The 14,883-nt window shown below is 39.3% G+C and overlaps 1 protein-coding gene across 7 annotated transcripts in view; it reads left to right on the forward strand.

Annotated features, from left to right (window-relative positions):
• KDM2A (lysine demethylase 2A) overlaps positions 1-14,883 on the forward strand; it is a 114,869-nt gene that overhangs the window by 61,966 nt on the left and 38,020 nt on the right. For all 7 annotated transcript variants that reach the window (XM_082748624.1, XM_082748625.1, XM_082748623.1 and 4 more), the window contains 4 exons: positions 2,674-2,812; positions 3,601-3,679; positions 4,103-4,149; positions 9,023-9,201. In XM_082748624.1, coding sequence (XP_082604750.1) covers positions 2,674-2,812; positions 3,601-3,679; positions 4,103-4,149; positions 9,023-9,201 — 444 coding nt within the window. The remainder of the gene's footprint in view (positions 1-2,673; positions 2,813-3,600; positions 3,680-4,102; positions 4,150-9,022; positions 9,202-14,883) is intronic.

The following is a 14,883-nucleotide window of genomic DNA, read 5'->3' on the forward strand; positions in this document are numbered from 1 at the left end:
CCTCTCTCTGCCTGCTGGTGATCTCTGCCTGTCAAATAGATAAATAAAATCTTTAAAAAATTAGCTTGTGAAATATTCATATACTATAAAACTCACCCATTTAAATGTATATAATTAATTGGCTTTTTAGTATATTCCCAGTTGTACAAATATCACCATTCTTTAATTCCAGAATATTTTAATTGCTCCTGAAAGAAACCCAGACCATTAACTGTCACTTCCTATTCCTATTCCTTTCCCCAGCTCCTGGCAACTACTAATCTACTTTCTATCTCTATGGATTTGTCTTTCTGGACATTTATTTTTTGTTGTTTTGTTTTTATTTTTTATTTTATTTATTTATTTATTTTTAAAGATTTTATTTATTTATTTGACAGAGAGAAATCACAAGTAGGCAGAGAGGCAGGCAGAGAGAGAGAGAGGAGGAAGCAGGCTCCCTGCAGAGCAGAGAGCCCGATGCGGGGCTTGATGCCAGGACCCCGAGATCATGACCCACGCCGAAGGCAGCGGCTTAACTCACTGAACCACCCAGGCGCCCCTGTTGTTTTTTTTTTTTAAAGATTTATTCATTTATTTATTTGACAGAGAGAGAGAGAGAAATCGATTGATCACTAGTAGGGAGAGAGGCAGGTAGAGGGAGAGGGGGAAGCAGGCTCTCCGCCAAGCAGAGAGCCTGGTGTGGGCCTTGATCCCAGGACCCTTAGACCATGACCCAAGCTGAGGGCAGAGGCTTATTAACTCACTGAGCCACCCAGGCACCCTATTCTCGATATTTCATGTAAATAAGATTCTATCATCTGTGGTACCTGATCTGTTGCATTTGGCTTCTTTCACTTAGCGTCATGTTTTCTAGATCCTCCCATGTTGCAGTTACATGTCGGTATTTCATTCCTTTTTATGGCGAAATAATATTCCACTGTGTAAATATACAATGTCAGTCAGTTGACATTTGGGTTAATGCTGCTATGAACATCTGTGTACCAAGTTTTTGTGTGGACATAAGTTTTAAATTCTTTCAGATACGTACCTAGGGAGTAGAATTGCTGGTCATAAGATAACTCTATGTTTAATATTTTGAGGAACTTCTGAGCCGTTTCCCAGAGGGGTTGTACCATTTTACATTCCTGCCAACAGTGTACAGGGGTTCTAGTTTCTCTACATTCTCTCTCTCACTTGTTATTGTCCACCTTTAAAATTTTTTAATTTTTGTTAAGGTTTCATTTTTTTTAAATTTTATTTATTTATTTGACAGAGAACATAGGTAGTCAGAGAAGCAGGCAGAGAGAGAGGAGGAAGCAGGCTCCATGGTGAGCAGAGAGCCGGATCATTTATTTATGTGAGAGAGAAAGAGTGAGCAAGATAGAGCGTGAGCAGGGGGAGGGGCAGAGGGAGAGGGAGAAGCAAACTCCCTGCTGAGCAGGGAGCCCGAGGGTGGGCTCCATCCCAGGACTCTGGGATCATGACTGACTGAGCAAGCCAGACTCTGCCCCTATGGTCCACCTTTTGATATTGGCCATCCTACTGCTTGTGAAGTGATGTCTCATTGTAGTTTTAATTTCCATTTCCCCTAATGACTGATAGTGAATATCTTTTCATGTGTTCATTGGCCATTTGTATATTTTCTTTTCTTTTCAAGTTTTATCTGAGAAATCTTTATACCCAACCTGGGGCTCAAACTTAAATGATCAAGAGTCCCATTCCCCCACCTTTTCTTTAAGATTTTATTTATTTATTTGTCAGAGAGAGCACAGGTGGGAGGAGCAGCAAGCAGGGGGAGAAGCAGATACAGGACTCCATCCCAGGACCCTGGGATCATGACCCAGGCCGTAGGCAGACACTTAACCAATATGCCACCAGGGCATCCTGAGCCATATCCTCTTCTGACTGAGCCAGCCCAGCACCCCTGTATATTTTCTTTAGGGAGATGTTCTAAAGCCAAATATTGATAGTCTGCTATTTGGAATGTTATTATTTAGGTTAACGTTCTTCTTTTATCTTATGTAAAGGAGTTTTTGCTTCATTAATTCAAATTAATTCATTAATTCAAATGTTCTTAAAGATGGTTTTAGAGAGCTGTTGTAGAGAGGCACCTGAGTGGCTCAGTTGGTTAAGCGGTCTGCCTTTGGCTCAGGGTCCTAGGGTTGAACCCTGCATCTGGCTCCCTGCTCAGTGGGGAGCCTACTTCTCTCTCTGCCTCTACTCCCCACCCTCCGACTTGTGCTATCTCTCTAGCTCTCTTTCTCTCTCAAATAAAGAAACCTTAAAAAAAAAAGAAAGAAAGAAAACTAATGTAGATACTGCTCTTTCCCCTATGAAAATACTGTATTTTTTTATCCTGAAATGTCTATAAAGAAGTTGGTCCCCAATCTTTAGTGGACCCTATTTGGTTATATTTCTATTGTAAATTTATATCTCCAGGGTCAAAGAGTTATCAGAGGTAAAATTTACAAGTAGGGAACCAGTGACTCATCAAAATTTTGTTATGTTCTGTACATTCTGAGGACATTAGCTGATCTTTAGTTGAGAGAAAGATCTATAAGACAAGGAGAATTGATGTTTGACATAATAACTGAAGTTGAAAGTACATGACATTGAAGTGTGCACGTGTTTATGGGCTCTTTTAGATAGGCATGAAAAGTACATGATTTGATCCTTATGTCCCTCTCTCCGCAGCGTGGTACCATGCGACGACGCTATGAAGATGATGGCATCTCAGATGACGAAATTGAAGGGAAAAGAACTTTTGACTTGGAAGAGAAACTCCACACCAATAAATATAATGCAAATTTTGTTACTTTTATGGAGGGAAAAGGTCAGTATCATTTTGGTTCAGGGGACCTATAGTCCCTTGATGTGTAGGAGGTTGTAGATTCTGGGATCTGTGGGCTCGGAATCTATGCAGCTAAATATTGCCCATTGATGTTGTGATGCTGTTTATTTTCTCTTATTCTACAATGCCATTCAACACACAAACACACACTGCCCCATCCCCTAATCCTCCCACCCTGTGAGTCATTCCCTGCTGTATGAGAAGAAACACACCTTTATTAGGGCCAGAAGCATTGTTGGAGTTGTTCCCTGAAGTCCTTTCCCTTCTTCCATCCCTTGCTTCGGGTTTAATTAAAAATAGTACAGTAAAAATTCATTTATGCATGCATCCCCTCTCCCCAAACAAAACAGAGGTGGGATTCCGTGTGTACCATGAGGCTTTTTTGCTCCTTGGCAAAGTGACAGGATGTTATGGTATGTATTGTAGTGGACAGAATTAAATTTTTTGGCTTTTAAGAGACAGAGTGATGATAATTTCTGCTTAGGATTTAGAAGGTAACTCAATTATAGTACTACCCCCTGCTGGTTAAATTCTGTTTACTATGTAAACAGACTTAGCAAACCCCTTGAACCCTGCCTGTCAGGATACTTTTCCTGTATCCTGAGAGATGCTTTTTATAACAAGCATGTATCTAACAGAGCAAAACTATATACACAGAAACAGCAAACACTATCTCTGCCTTATTACTTAGGATCTTTTTTTTATGGTCCTTTCATCTTTTTCCAACTATACCTCTTACTTTTCTAATAATTGTTTTCTTATGGTGACAGATTTTAATGTAGAGTATATCCAGCGGGGTGGCTTAAGAGACCCTCTGATTTTCAAGAATTCTGATGGACTTGGAATAAAGTAAGTATTGTTGGCCTAATTTGTTAGGTTGCAAAGAGATCATGTTACACCAGGGCTATAGACAATGCCATATTGATAACCCAAAGCAGTAGATAATTAAAAATAATCCCCCATTTAGATTTTAAAAGTGTGTATTTTTCTTCTTTTGTTACAAAAACAGTTCATGGTTGTTCTAGTTAAGTGAGAAAATATAGGTGAGCTAAAAATAAATAGTTTTAAATCTCTTAAAATCTTTTACCTTGAGATACTTTTTCTTATATTTAAAATATATTGTTTTTTATATATTTAAAAGTATATTGTTTTTAAACCTAAATACAAGATTTATGTGTCTCAGCTTAGGAGTTTTTAGTACTCTAAGAAAAAACTCACACTGACTAGAGAAGGTATGCTTCCTGTTTATACTTACTGGTGTTTGTTTCATAGGATGCCAGATCCAGACTTCACTGTGAATGATGTCAAAATGTGTGTGGGTAAGCATTGAGCTTTGTGGGCTTTGTGTCTTTTAGGCAAAGATTTAAGATTTGGGACTGAGTTCTAAATTTCTGACTGAGGTTTAAGGCTTAGGAACATGGAAGTACATATTTGATTGAAGTACCCCATTTGAAGTAGTTTTTTTATAGAACACTGCTCTTAGCAACTTTGAGAATTTTCTCAAAGGGAGTTACAAAGTTGCTTCATTTAGTACTCATTAGGCATAGAACTCTATTTCTCTACTACCTACTGTTTTATCGCTCTCTGTCCCTCCCTCTCTCCATGAAGAGCCTGTTCCAGGATATTTTATATCTTTGAAGCAAGAATGAAACTCATTCATATCTGTGATTCTCTTCTGTTCCCTCAAAACAGTAGAGAAATTTCCTGGAAATTTTCACCAATGCTACATTTGGTAACTTGGTCAACATTTAAAACTTTTTAAGCTGAAGCATGGAACTCTTGATCTGGGGGTTGTAGGTTCGAGCCCCGTGTTGGGTGGAGAGATTTCTTAAAATTGATCAGTCAATCAGTGTAAGCTAAGAAATAGAAATTTATTAAAATTTCTCTTTATGAGTGACTGGTTAACTTGTCTTTTGTCTGATTTATATTTTACTCAAAATTGAGGAAAAGAAAGGAAATTGGATCAGTCTAATTAAAGAAAAAAACTTCTGTGTCAGTAAAAATTCAGTTCAATTTTGTGCAGACCATTTGGTGTTCAGGGCAGCCCTGAGACCCACCAGGAAGGATCCTTAAGAATTCAGGCATGGTCACTCTCCTGTACACATTAAAGCAGTAAAATGGTTTGAAACCTTTTGGAAATGTTTCAGACAGGTCATGGAACAGAAGGTTTTTCTAATGCTTTCCTCCCCACATTACTTTTGTTAAGTTTTGTCCTCTATGTTGAAGTTCCAAGTGCACACTCTTGCTTTGGAAATTAAAATTGCAGTACTGTCTCTTAGCCACTTGAGGGCCCTTTTTAGATGGTTGGATAACTTCTGTTTTTCTAAGAGACGAAAGTCACATAACCCAGGTAGAGGAAGGTTCTCTAATTCCCTGTCACTGTGTATTTCCTAGTTCCTAGCACAATCACTGGAATATAGTAGGTACTCAGTAAATCTGTTGAGTAATTAAAATGCTTTCCCACTCTTTATAAAGCAGGGGCTTTCTCAGGGGACTTCCTGAAAATCATCTTGAGTATGTAAGATCTGTCAGTAGACTTCTTTTCCTAACAGACCTCCAGGACAGTAATAACTTAATGGACCACAGTACTTTTTCTTTGTTGGTCAGGCATTCTTATGGTTTGTGATCCACAGTGCATTGCATCAGAATCCTCTGTGGTACTTGTAAAAAAATAAAGACTTCTGGATCCCATCATAGACTTATGGTATCCAAATTTTCCAAGCTATATAAATATAAGGACTTACTCAGTCCTTATTCAATTGAATACTCCTTATTCAATCACTGGTCTCTTTTTGGATTTTTTTCCCACTTCCTTCCCACTTTCCTATTTCTTCAGTAACATGTTCACTGCTAATAATGATCTTTGGAACCCCAACATAACCTTATATTTTTACAGACAGACATTTGGGTGGTCATAAATATCTTTGCCATGATTTAAAATACACCAGTGGGGCACCTGGGGAGGTGGCTTAGTTGGTTAAGTGTCTGACTCTTGGATTCAGCTCAGGTCATGATCTCATGGATTGTGAGATCGAACCCCGTGTCAGGCTCCGTGCTCAGTGGGGTATCTGCTTGAAGAAGGATTCTCTCCCTTTGCCCTCCTCTTCCCCTCCCCACCCCGCTCACCTGCAGTCGTGCTGTCTCTCTCTCTCAAATAAATAAGTCTTTAAAATAGAGCAGTGAGGGTGCCTGGGTAGCTCAGTGGGTTAAAGCCTCTGCCTTCAGCCCAGGTCATGGTCTCAGGGTCTTGGGATCGAGCCCCTCATCAGGCTCTCTGCTTGGTAGGGAGCCTGCTTCCTCCCTCTCTCTGCCTTCTTGTGATCTCTATCTATTAAATAAATAAAATCTTTTAAAAAATAAAATAGAGCAGTGATTATATCTAACCTAATAGACGGAGCATAAATTTCAGCTGATGCCTAATTTTATATTCATCCAAGTTGTTTGAAGTCCAGATTTTTTTTTTTTTCTCGGATAACTAATGATTGTCAAAAGGTAGTGAACAAAATACTGGTGATTGTAATAATCCATTTTCACTACATGTACTTTGGCTAGCCAGTCTTCTTTTCTACCTAAAGTAAAATGCTACATTTCCAGTGTTAGTTCATGTCCCATAAAGAAGAAAACCAGACTATCGTGTAAACTTCAGGTCATGGGATATATTGGTTGAGAGTATAGACTCAAAACTGCCTGGTTTCATACTTCAACTCTACTAATTACTAGCTGTGTAACCTTGGACAATTTACTTAAATATAAGTTCAGAATAGTGTCTAACACACAGTACATGCTCAATAAATGTTAGCTATTACTATGATTCATTATTTTATCTAAGTATTCTGGTACATAGAGAGTCTTGGGTGCTTTGGTACCATTGGCAGAATGGAATTGCTTTTGCTTTGATCTGCCTTATTGAAGGAAAACATTCACTTTTTAAAAATTGTGGTAAAATACAAACAACATAAAACTTACTGTTATTATAGTTTTAAAGTATGCAGTTCAGGGGTGCCTGGGTGGCTCAGTCATTAAGCGTCTGCCTTCAGCTCAGGTCATGATCACAGGGTCTTGGAATCGAGCCCCACATCCGGCTCCTTGCTCAGTGGGAAGCCTGCTTCTCCCTTTCGCACTCCCCTTGCTTGTATTCCCTCTCTCACTGTGTGTCTCTCTCTGTCAAATAAACAAATAAAATCTTTTAAAAAAATAATAAAGTATACAGTTCAGTGACATTAATTATATTCACAACTTGCAGCCATCACCGGTATCTAGTTCCAGAACTTTTTCATCACCTGAAATGCAAACTCCATATGTAGGAAGTAGTCACTCCCTGTTCCCTCCTACGCAGTCCTGGCAACCACTTTGTACTTTGTATATGGATTTGCCTGTTGTGGATATTTCATATAAATAGAAGAGTAAAATATGTATCTTTTTGTGTTTGTCATATATGTATTATATTATGTTCCAGCATGTAATAACACTTCATTCCTTTTTAGTGTTGGATAATAGTCATCTGTGGATAAACCACATTTTGTTAATGCATTCATTTATTAATGGACTTTTGAGTTGTTTCCATCCTTTAACTATTGTGACTAGAGCTGCTGTGAACATTCATGTACAAGTTCTTGTTTGACCATCTGATTTTGATCCTGTAGATTTATACCTAGGAGTGGAAATCGTGGGGTCATATGGTCATTCTCTTTTTAACTTCTTGAGGAACCACCACTCTGTTGTCTGTCACAGCTGCACCACTTTACATTGTTAGCAGCAAAGTCTCGACGGTTCCAGTTTTGCCAGCTTATGGCTGTCATTGTGAGTGTGAAATGGTATTTCAAGGCTGTTTTGATTTAGGCATTCACATTTTCTTCCAAAATATGAAGGGTACGTGTGATTCATTGCCTTATATTATCAGTTGTATTTTATCGTATTCCGCCATGTCTACTTTATTGTGGCCATATTCTTGTGGTAGTCTTGTCCTCCTCTTATCTCTGATGTGTGACAAGACTCCATACTTCTGGGAGGCAGGGGACCAGGTCTTGTACTACTTGTTAAACCCATGAAGTCCAGGTATATAGTAGGTGTTTGTTAGTTTCTTACAAATCGAGCAGTATTCTTAATATTACACAGCAGCCTTTTATTCTCTCTCTCTCTTTCCCTTTCTTGATCACTGTAATCTTAACTTTTTAAAGCTGTCCTGCCTTTCCATATCTTCTCTTAAGCTGCTGCCTCTGCTCGCAATTCTCTGTTGACTCTTTCTTGTTTAGATTCTGTTTATTCTAAGGCCCAGCCTAAATGTCTCTTCTTTTCCTAAAAGGCTTCTCTAGTCAGTACAGTGTTATTTAAGAAAAAAAATCCTTTTATTTTTACTACTGTTTAATTGACACCTACTTGTATTAAACAATTTATTTCATTGACTAAATCCACACAGCAGCTTACAAGGTGGTATTATTCCCAAGTTACAGAAGATATTGAGGTGCACAGAAATTAAATAACTTTCCCAACTATTATTAGAGATGAGATTTAAATTTAGGTATCGTTGGCTTTGAAGTTGGTGTTTTTTCCCCCATACTGTTTTGTGCATTCTGCCTTTCGTTGTAGTTGTTACAGTTAGTTGAGAATCTGATACCAGTCTTTATGTCCATCATGTTGTCTTTATCATTCAGTGAATATTTGTTAAATGAATGAAAAGGGGGGTTTATATTAGAAATGCTTAACAGGTCTGGGAAGTAACTCTTTTAAACAAAATAATATATCACTATTTCGTATCCTTTATTCAAATTGTAAGATGGATCTAGGTCCTCAGACTCTTTAAAACAATGTAGCTCGGTGGATAAGAACATTGACTGTAGAGTTGGTCCAGGATTTTTGTCCTGGAGGTTACCTACTACCTATTTTCTCACCTATGAAATCAAAATTTAGTACTTAACATTTAGAATTGATGGAATTGAGTGAGATACTGAATATAAGATTTGTTTCTTGACCATATAGAAACATGCCATAGGGAGTTGCTTTTAATATTACCTGTTGTCTTTTCGACTCTCCGTGGCTTTATTTTCTATTGATTATCCTTTTGAGTGAAAATTCTTTATTCCTGAGTATCCTAAATAAAGGATAGCTTGTTTCCTTCCACTTTTGTTTTATATTCTTAATATATTAAGGATAATAGTGGCTCAGTGGAGATGATTGATACATCTTTCATGGCAGGGAGTCGTCGCATGGTGGATGTCATGGATGTGAACACACAGAAAGGCATTGAAATGACCATGGCTCAGTGGACACGCTACTATGAGACTCCAGAGGAGGAGCGAGAAAAACTCTATAATGTCATCAGTCTAGAGTTCAGCCACACCAGGCTGGAGAACATGGTGCAGAGGCCCTCCACGGTTAGTCTAATAATTTTTTCCACGTTTTCATTGTCACCAAGAGGGTTGTTTATACAATGGGAGAATGGGAGAATCTGTAACTTTTTATACATACCAAGATGAAATTGATAAACAAGACAATTTGATAATAACCTTCATTTTTAGGAAGTTCATTATTTTTAAAAATCACTTAATTTTATATGGGGAGGGGCCATTTAGTTCTGATCACCAGTAACCTAATTTAAGAATAACATTGGTCTTTGCATGGAGTGGAGAACTGTCTTAAAATTCACTCTTTTTTTTTTTTTTTTTTTTTTAAGATTTTATTTATTTATTTGACGGAGATCACAAGTAGGCAGAGAGGCAGACAGAAAGAGAGGGGAAGCAGTCTCCCTGCTGAGCAGAGAGCCTGATGCGGGGCTCTATCCCAGAACCCTGGGATCAGGACATGAGCCGAAGGCAGAGGCTTTAACCCACTGAGCCACCCAGACACCCTTAAAATCACTCTAAAAAGCTTGAGGGAAAACTATTTTAGAGATAAGTGATCATTTTTATGAGATGGTTTCTGGAGCAGATTCCACTGGATGGCTAGTAAACTGACAAACCATCCTAAGGGAAAGTTGTTTGTTTTTGATCCTTCACTCTCCTGAAGGTAGATGCTGATTTAGCTCATCCTTTGCAAAGTAGTAGCTGTCTACAGAATGTTGAAACACTTACTTCACTTTTGAAATATGCCTAGTCATTTTGGGACCATTTTTATTCATTTAATTCTTATGTCAGAACTCACTTGAGTTATTTATTAGGTATGGAATAGCAGAACTAGCAACTATTCTAATCATTTCTTTTTTTTTTTTTTTTTTTTTTTAAGATTTTATTTATTTGACAGAGCGAGAGAGTGAGAGAGAGAGAACAAGCAGGGGGTGTGGCAGGGAGAGGGAGAAGCAGGTTCCTGCACAGCAGGAAGCCTGACGTGGGGCTCAGTCCCAGTACCTTGGGATCATGACCTGAGTTGAAGGTAGACGCTTAATGACTGAGCCACCCAGGCGCCCCTAATCATTTGTTTTGAAGTCAAGATCTTGGGTGCCTAAGTGGCTCAGTCAGTTGGGCATGTGCCTTCAGGTCAGGTCATGGTCTCAGGGTCTTAGGATCAAGCCCTACACTGGTCTCCCTGCTCAGTGGGGAATCTGCTTCTCCCTCTTCCTCTGCCCCTCCCCACTGCTTGTCCCCCCTCCCCCAACTAAATAAATAAATCTTTTAAAAATAACAATAAAAAAGTCAAGATCTTAGTGGTTTTGTGTTTTTTTAAAGATTTTATTTCTTTATTTGACAGAGATCACAAGTAGGCAGGCAGGCAGAGAGAGAGGGAGAAGCAGGCTCCCTGCTGAGCAGAGAGCCCAACTCGGGGCTCCATCCCAGGACCCTAGGATTATGACTTGAGCCGAAGCTTAACCCACTTAACCACCCGGGTGCCCCAAGATGTCAGTGTTTTATTCTATTCATTTAAATTATCCCTATCACACCTTTTGACTTTTAAAGTTAAAATATGATAATTGCTTTGCTTTTAATAGTTATTTTATATATACACCTATATTCAGCTTACTAGTAATGTTATTATCATAAGACATGGATAATGTACAGACCAACAGGAAAATGTTCTCAGTATTTCACTATTATCTGAAGAGACAGTATATAATTTTTTGTCATTGCTTCTTGTTACTGGAGATCCTACAACTAAATAGAGATTTTCTTGGGGTGCCTGGGGGCTCAGTCACTTAAATGTCCTACTCTTTTTTTCTTTTTCTTTTTTTTTCTCAAGGTTTTATATATTTGTTTGTGAGAGGAAGAGTGAGAGTGAGAAGCAGACTCCCCGTCCTGCAGAGTCCCCATGAGGGGCTCAGTCCCAGGAACCTAAGATCATGACCTGAGCTGAAGGCAGATACTTAACCGATTAAGCCACCCAGGCACCCCTTGTGTCCTGCTCTTCCTCTCTTGACCCCAGGGTTGTGAGTTCAAGCCTGACGTTGGGCTCCACATTAGGGTCATTCCAGCCCCATATTTTAAAAAATAAAAAATAAGGGGTGCTAGGTGGCTCCATTGATGAACCATCTGAGTCTTGATTTTTTTTTTTTAAGATTTTATTTATTCGACAGAGATCACAAGTAGCCAGAGAGGCAGGCAGAGAGAGAGAGAGGAGGAAGCAGGCTCCCTGCTGAGCAGAGAGCCCGATGCAGGGCTCGATCCCAGAACCCTGGGATCATGACTGGAACTGAAGGCAGAGGCTTTAACCCACTGAGCCACCAAAGTGCCTCTGAGTCTTGATTTTATTTGGGTCATGATCTCAGGGTTGTGAGATCAGGTCCTGCATCAGGCTCCTTGTCGAGCTTGGAGCCTGCTTAAGATTCTCTCCCCAGGCACCTGGGTGGCTCATTCGGTGAAGCAACTGCCTTCAGCTCCAGTCATGATCCCTGGATCCTGGGATGGAGCCCCTCGTTGGGCTTCCTGCTCAATGGAGAGCCTTCTTCTTCCTCTGCCTCTGCCTCTCTTCCTGCTCATGTTCCCTCTTTTCCCTCTCTCTCCAATAAATAAGTAAAATCTTAAGGAAAAAAAAAAAAACGTTTTCTCTCTCTCCCCCTCTGCCTTTCCCCACTGGTTCTCTCAAAAAAAAAAAAAGAAAATAGAATAAATGAAAAATAAATACAGAATTTCTCATTAGGAAAACTTTATCTCCCTAGGATGATAAAAATTCTTTTTACATTAATTATCACCTGGTCATGTGGAAATACAAGAAGACAGGTGGTTAGAATCTAGCCTTGTTAGGGGCACATAGGTGGCACAGTTGGTTAAGCATCTGGCTCTTGGTTTTGGCTCAGGTAGGGATGTCAGGGTCTTGAGATCAAGCCCCTTCTTAGGCTCTGAGTGTGGAGTCTGCTTAAAGGATTCTCTCCCTCTTCCCACCAATGCACTGTCCGTCTCTCAAATAAATAAATCTTCAAAGAAAAAAGAAAGGATTTAATCTTATTATTAGTCAGACGTGGTCCACATAACAAAGAATAAAGGGCGCCTGGCTGGCTCAATAGGTAGAACATGCAGCTTTTGGGGCACCTGGATGGCTCAGTGGGTTAAAGCCTCTGCCTTCAGCTCAGGTCATGATCCCGGGGTCCTGGGATCAAGCCCCACATCAGGGTCTCTGTCTGCCTCCCTCTCTGCCTACTTGAGATCTCTGTCTGTCAAATAAATAAATAAAATCTGTTTTAAAAAAAAAAAAAAAGGACCCTGCAGCTCTTGATCTCGGGGTCATATGTTCAAGCCCCATGTTGAGCATAGAGCTTGCTTTAAAAAAAATTATTTTTTAAGGCACAATTCATTGGTTTAAAATAGAGAGGAATGTAAGAATCACTGTAACAGTGTTTATAAATTGTTTATAATATTTACAAATGAACATTGTTAATATTTTTTAAATTTCAATTTAAAAGTGATTGTAGCGGGTGCCTGGGTGGCTCAGTGGGTTAAAGCCTCTGCCTTCAGCTCAAGTCATGATCCCAGGGTCCTAGGATCGAGCCCCACATCAGGCTCTCTGCTCAGCAGGGAGCCTGCTTCCTCCTCTCTCTCTCAGCCTGCCTCTCTGCCTACTTGTAATCTCTGTCTGTCAAATAAATAAATAAATAAATAAGTCTTTAAAAAAAAGTGATTGTAGCTATGAAAGTAAAACTTATGGGGCGCCTGGGTGGCTCATTTGGTTAAGGTTTTGGCTTGATGGTACTCTCAGGTTGTAGTATGAGGCCCCACGTTGGGGCTCTGTGCTTGGCAGGGAATCTGCCTGTCCCTCTCCCTCTGCTTCTCCCTCTACTTGCATGGGTGGGTGCTCCCTCTCTCTTTCTCTCTCTCTCTCTCGGATTTATAAATAAAATCTTTCTTAAAAAAAAGCAGAATTGATGCATACTTTTCCATTCTTAAAATTTAGAAATGTGTCATTACATAGGAAGCCCTTTTTGTAACATTCTTGATTTGTTCATTTTGTCCTTTTAATGATAAAAATGCTACATCATTTAACAGAAAAATAATGAACCATTAAATGAAGGAGTAGAACTATGGAAGGACTCAAAAATAGAAAATTCTTTAGAGGGCAGAGAACAATGCTTCGGTATTTTTTAGAGACCCAAATCATGTTCAGGAAGATTGAGTGAGCTATTACCAAGGTCACCTCCTGAAAGCAGAAAAGCTTTTGATGACCTTACTATGTAGGCAGTAATATGCTTATTCTGCTGGGGTATTTATTTATTTACTAGAGTATTTTTTCCCCCACAGTGTGTCTCCATTTATCTAGGTCTTTTCTAATATATCTCAATAATGCTTTTTCAGAAATCAACTTTATTGAGGTACAGTTGACATACAATAAAGTATACTCATTTTAAGTGTACATTTCAGTGAGTTTGAGTAAATCTCATTCATGTAATAATCTTTCACATAAAGTACATAATCTATTGTTCTCTGTGTCATTCACACCTTCAGAGTTAGCTTATTATTAGTTCAAATACCTGCCACATGCTGAGCGCTATGCTAGGTGTTAGAGGACCTGTGGAAAATAAGGTCATTCTCATTCTCAAAGAGCTTAAAGTCTCACCAGGAAGAAAAACCAGAGGATGGACATTTCTGCAAACCACGGTAATGATGAGTGCCTCAGAAGTGAATAAATAAATACAGTGTTGTGGGGACAATAGGAAACACCCCCCCCCCCCAACAAACTGGAGGAGAATTAGGGAGGGGAAGCTCTTTGGAAGAAATGATAGCTAAGCTTGATAGGAAGGAAATAAGGAGACAGAACGAAAACCAAAATTCCAAACAGAAGGAGTCCTCTGTGTAAAAGTAGGCATAGGGAGAGAAAGGTGGGCAGCCTTTTGGTGCCTTTTCTGGGATGTTAGCATAAAGTGGGATTCTCTTGTGAGAAGAGAGAGATTGTTTTCTGCTGTCGTTCCAGCAGTACCTGAGAGGTAGATTAAAAGCAACATATAAAATATGCAAATTGGTAGTAGGGAAATTAGTTCATGGAAGGCCATGAGTTGTGCGTGTGTGTGTGCACGCAGCAGATGAATAGATGGATTCCTAGGTATTGGACTTCTTATCAGTTTGGCCCTAATATTGATGCAGAACAGGTAGAACTGGTGATTACCCTTATGGGAGACTTGCTCTCATATGGAACTGGCCATTTAGCAAAAGGCCTATCCAGAGCCTAAAAGATTAATTTAAGGAGAAAAGTATGAGTACCTTAACACAATATTCTCAGTAGTCAGATGATACCTAATAATACCAGTTAAAGAGAGGCCTGGAAGTGTAACTTATTGCTGCAGGTGGGCAGCCAATTTCTGGCCAAAGAAATTCAGCTTTCTCTGAATGAACAATTGATTAAAAAAAAAAAATACCCATGTGTTCTTAACCCTTCCTTTCCCCATCCAGACATAAGAATTTGTGATGTCTTGAGCAAGTAAGATCTTCATTCTTCTTTAAAGACTTTCCAAAGGAGGCACCTGGGTGGCTCAGTGGGTTAAAGCCTTTGCCTTCAGCTCAGGTCATGATCCCAGGGTCCTGGAATCGAGTCCCTCATCGGGCTCTCTGCTCATCAGGGACCCTGCTTCCCTCTCTCTCTCTGCCTACTTGTGATCTCTCTGTCAAATAAATAAATGAAATCTTTAAAAAAAAAAAAAAAAA

This window comes from Mustela nivalis (assembly GCF_964662115.1).
Source record: "Mustela nivalis genome assembly, chromosome: 9".
Classification (NCBI taxonomy): domain Eukaryota; kingdom Metazoa; phylum Chordata; class Mammalia; order Carnivora; family Mustelidae; genus Mustela; species Mustela nivalis.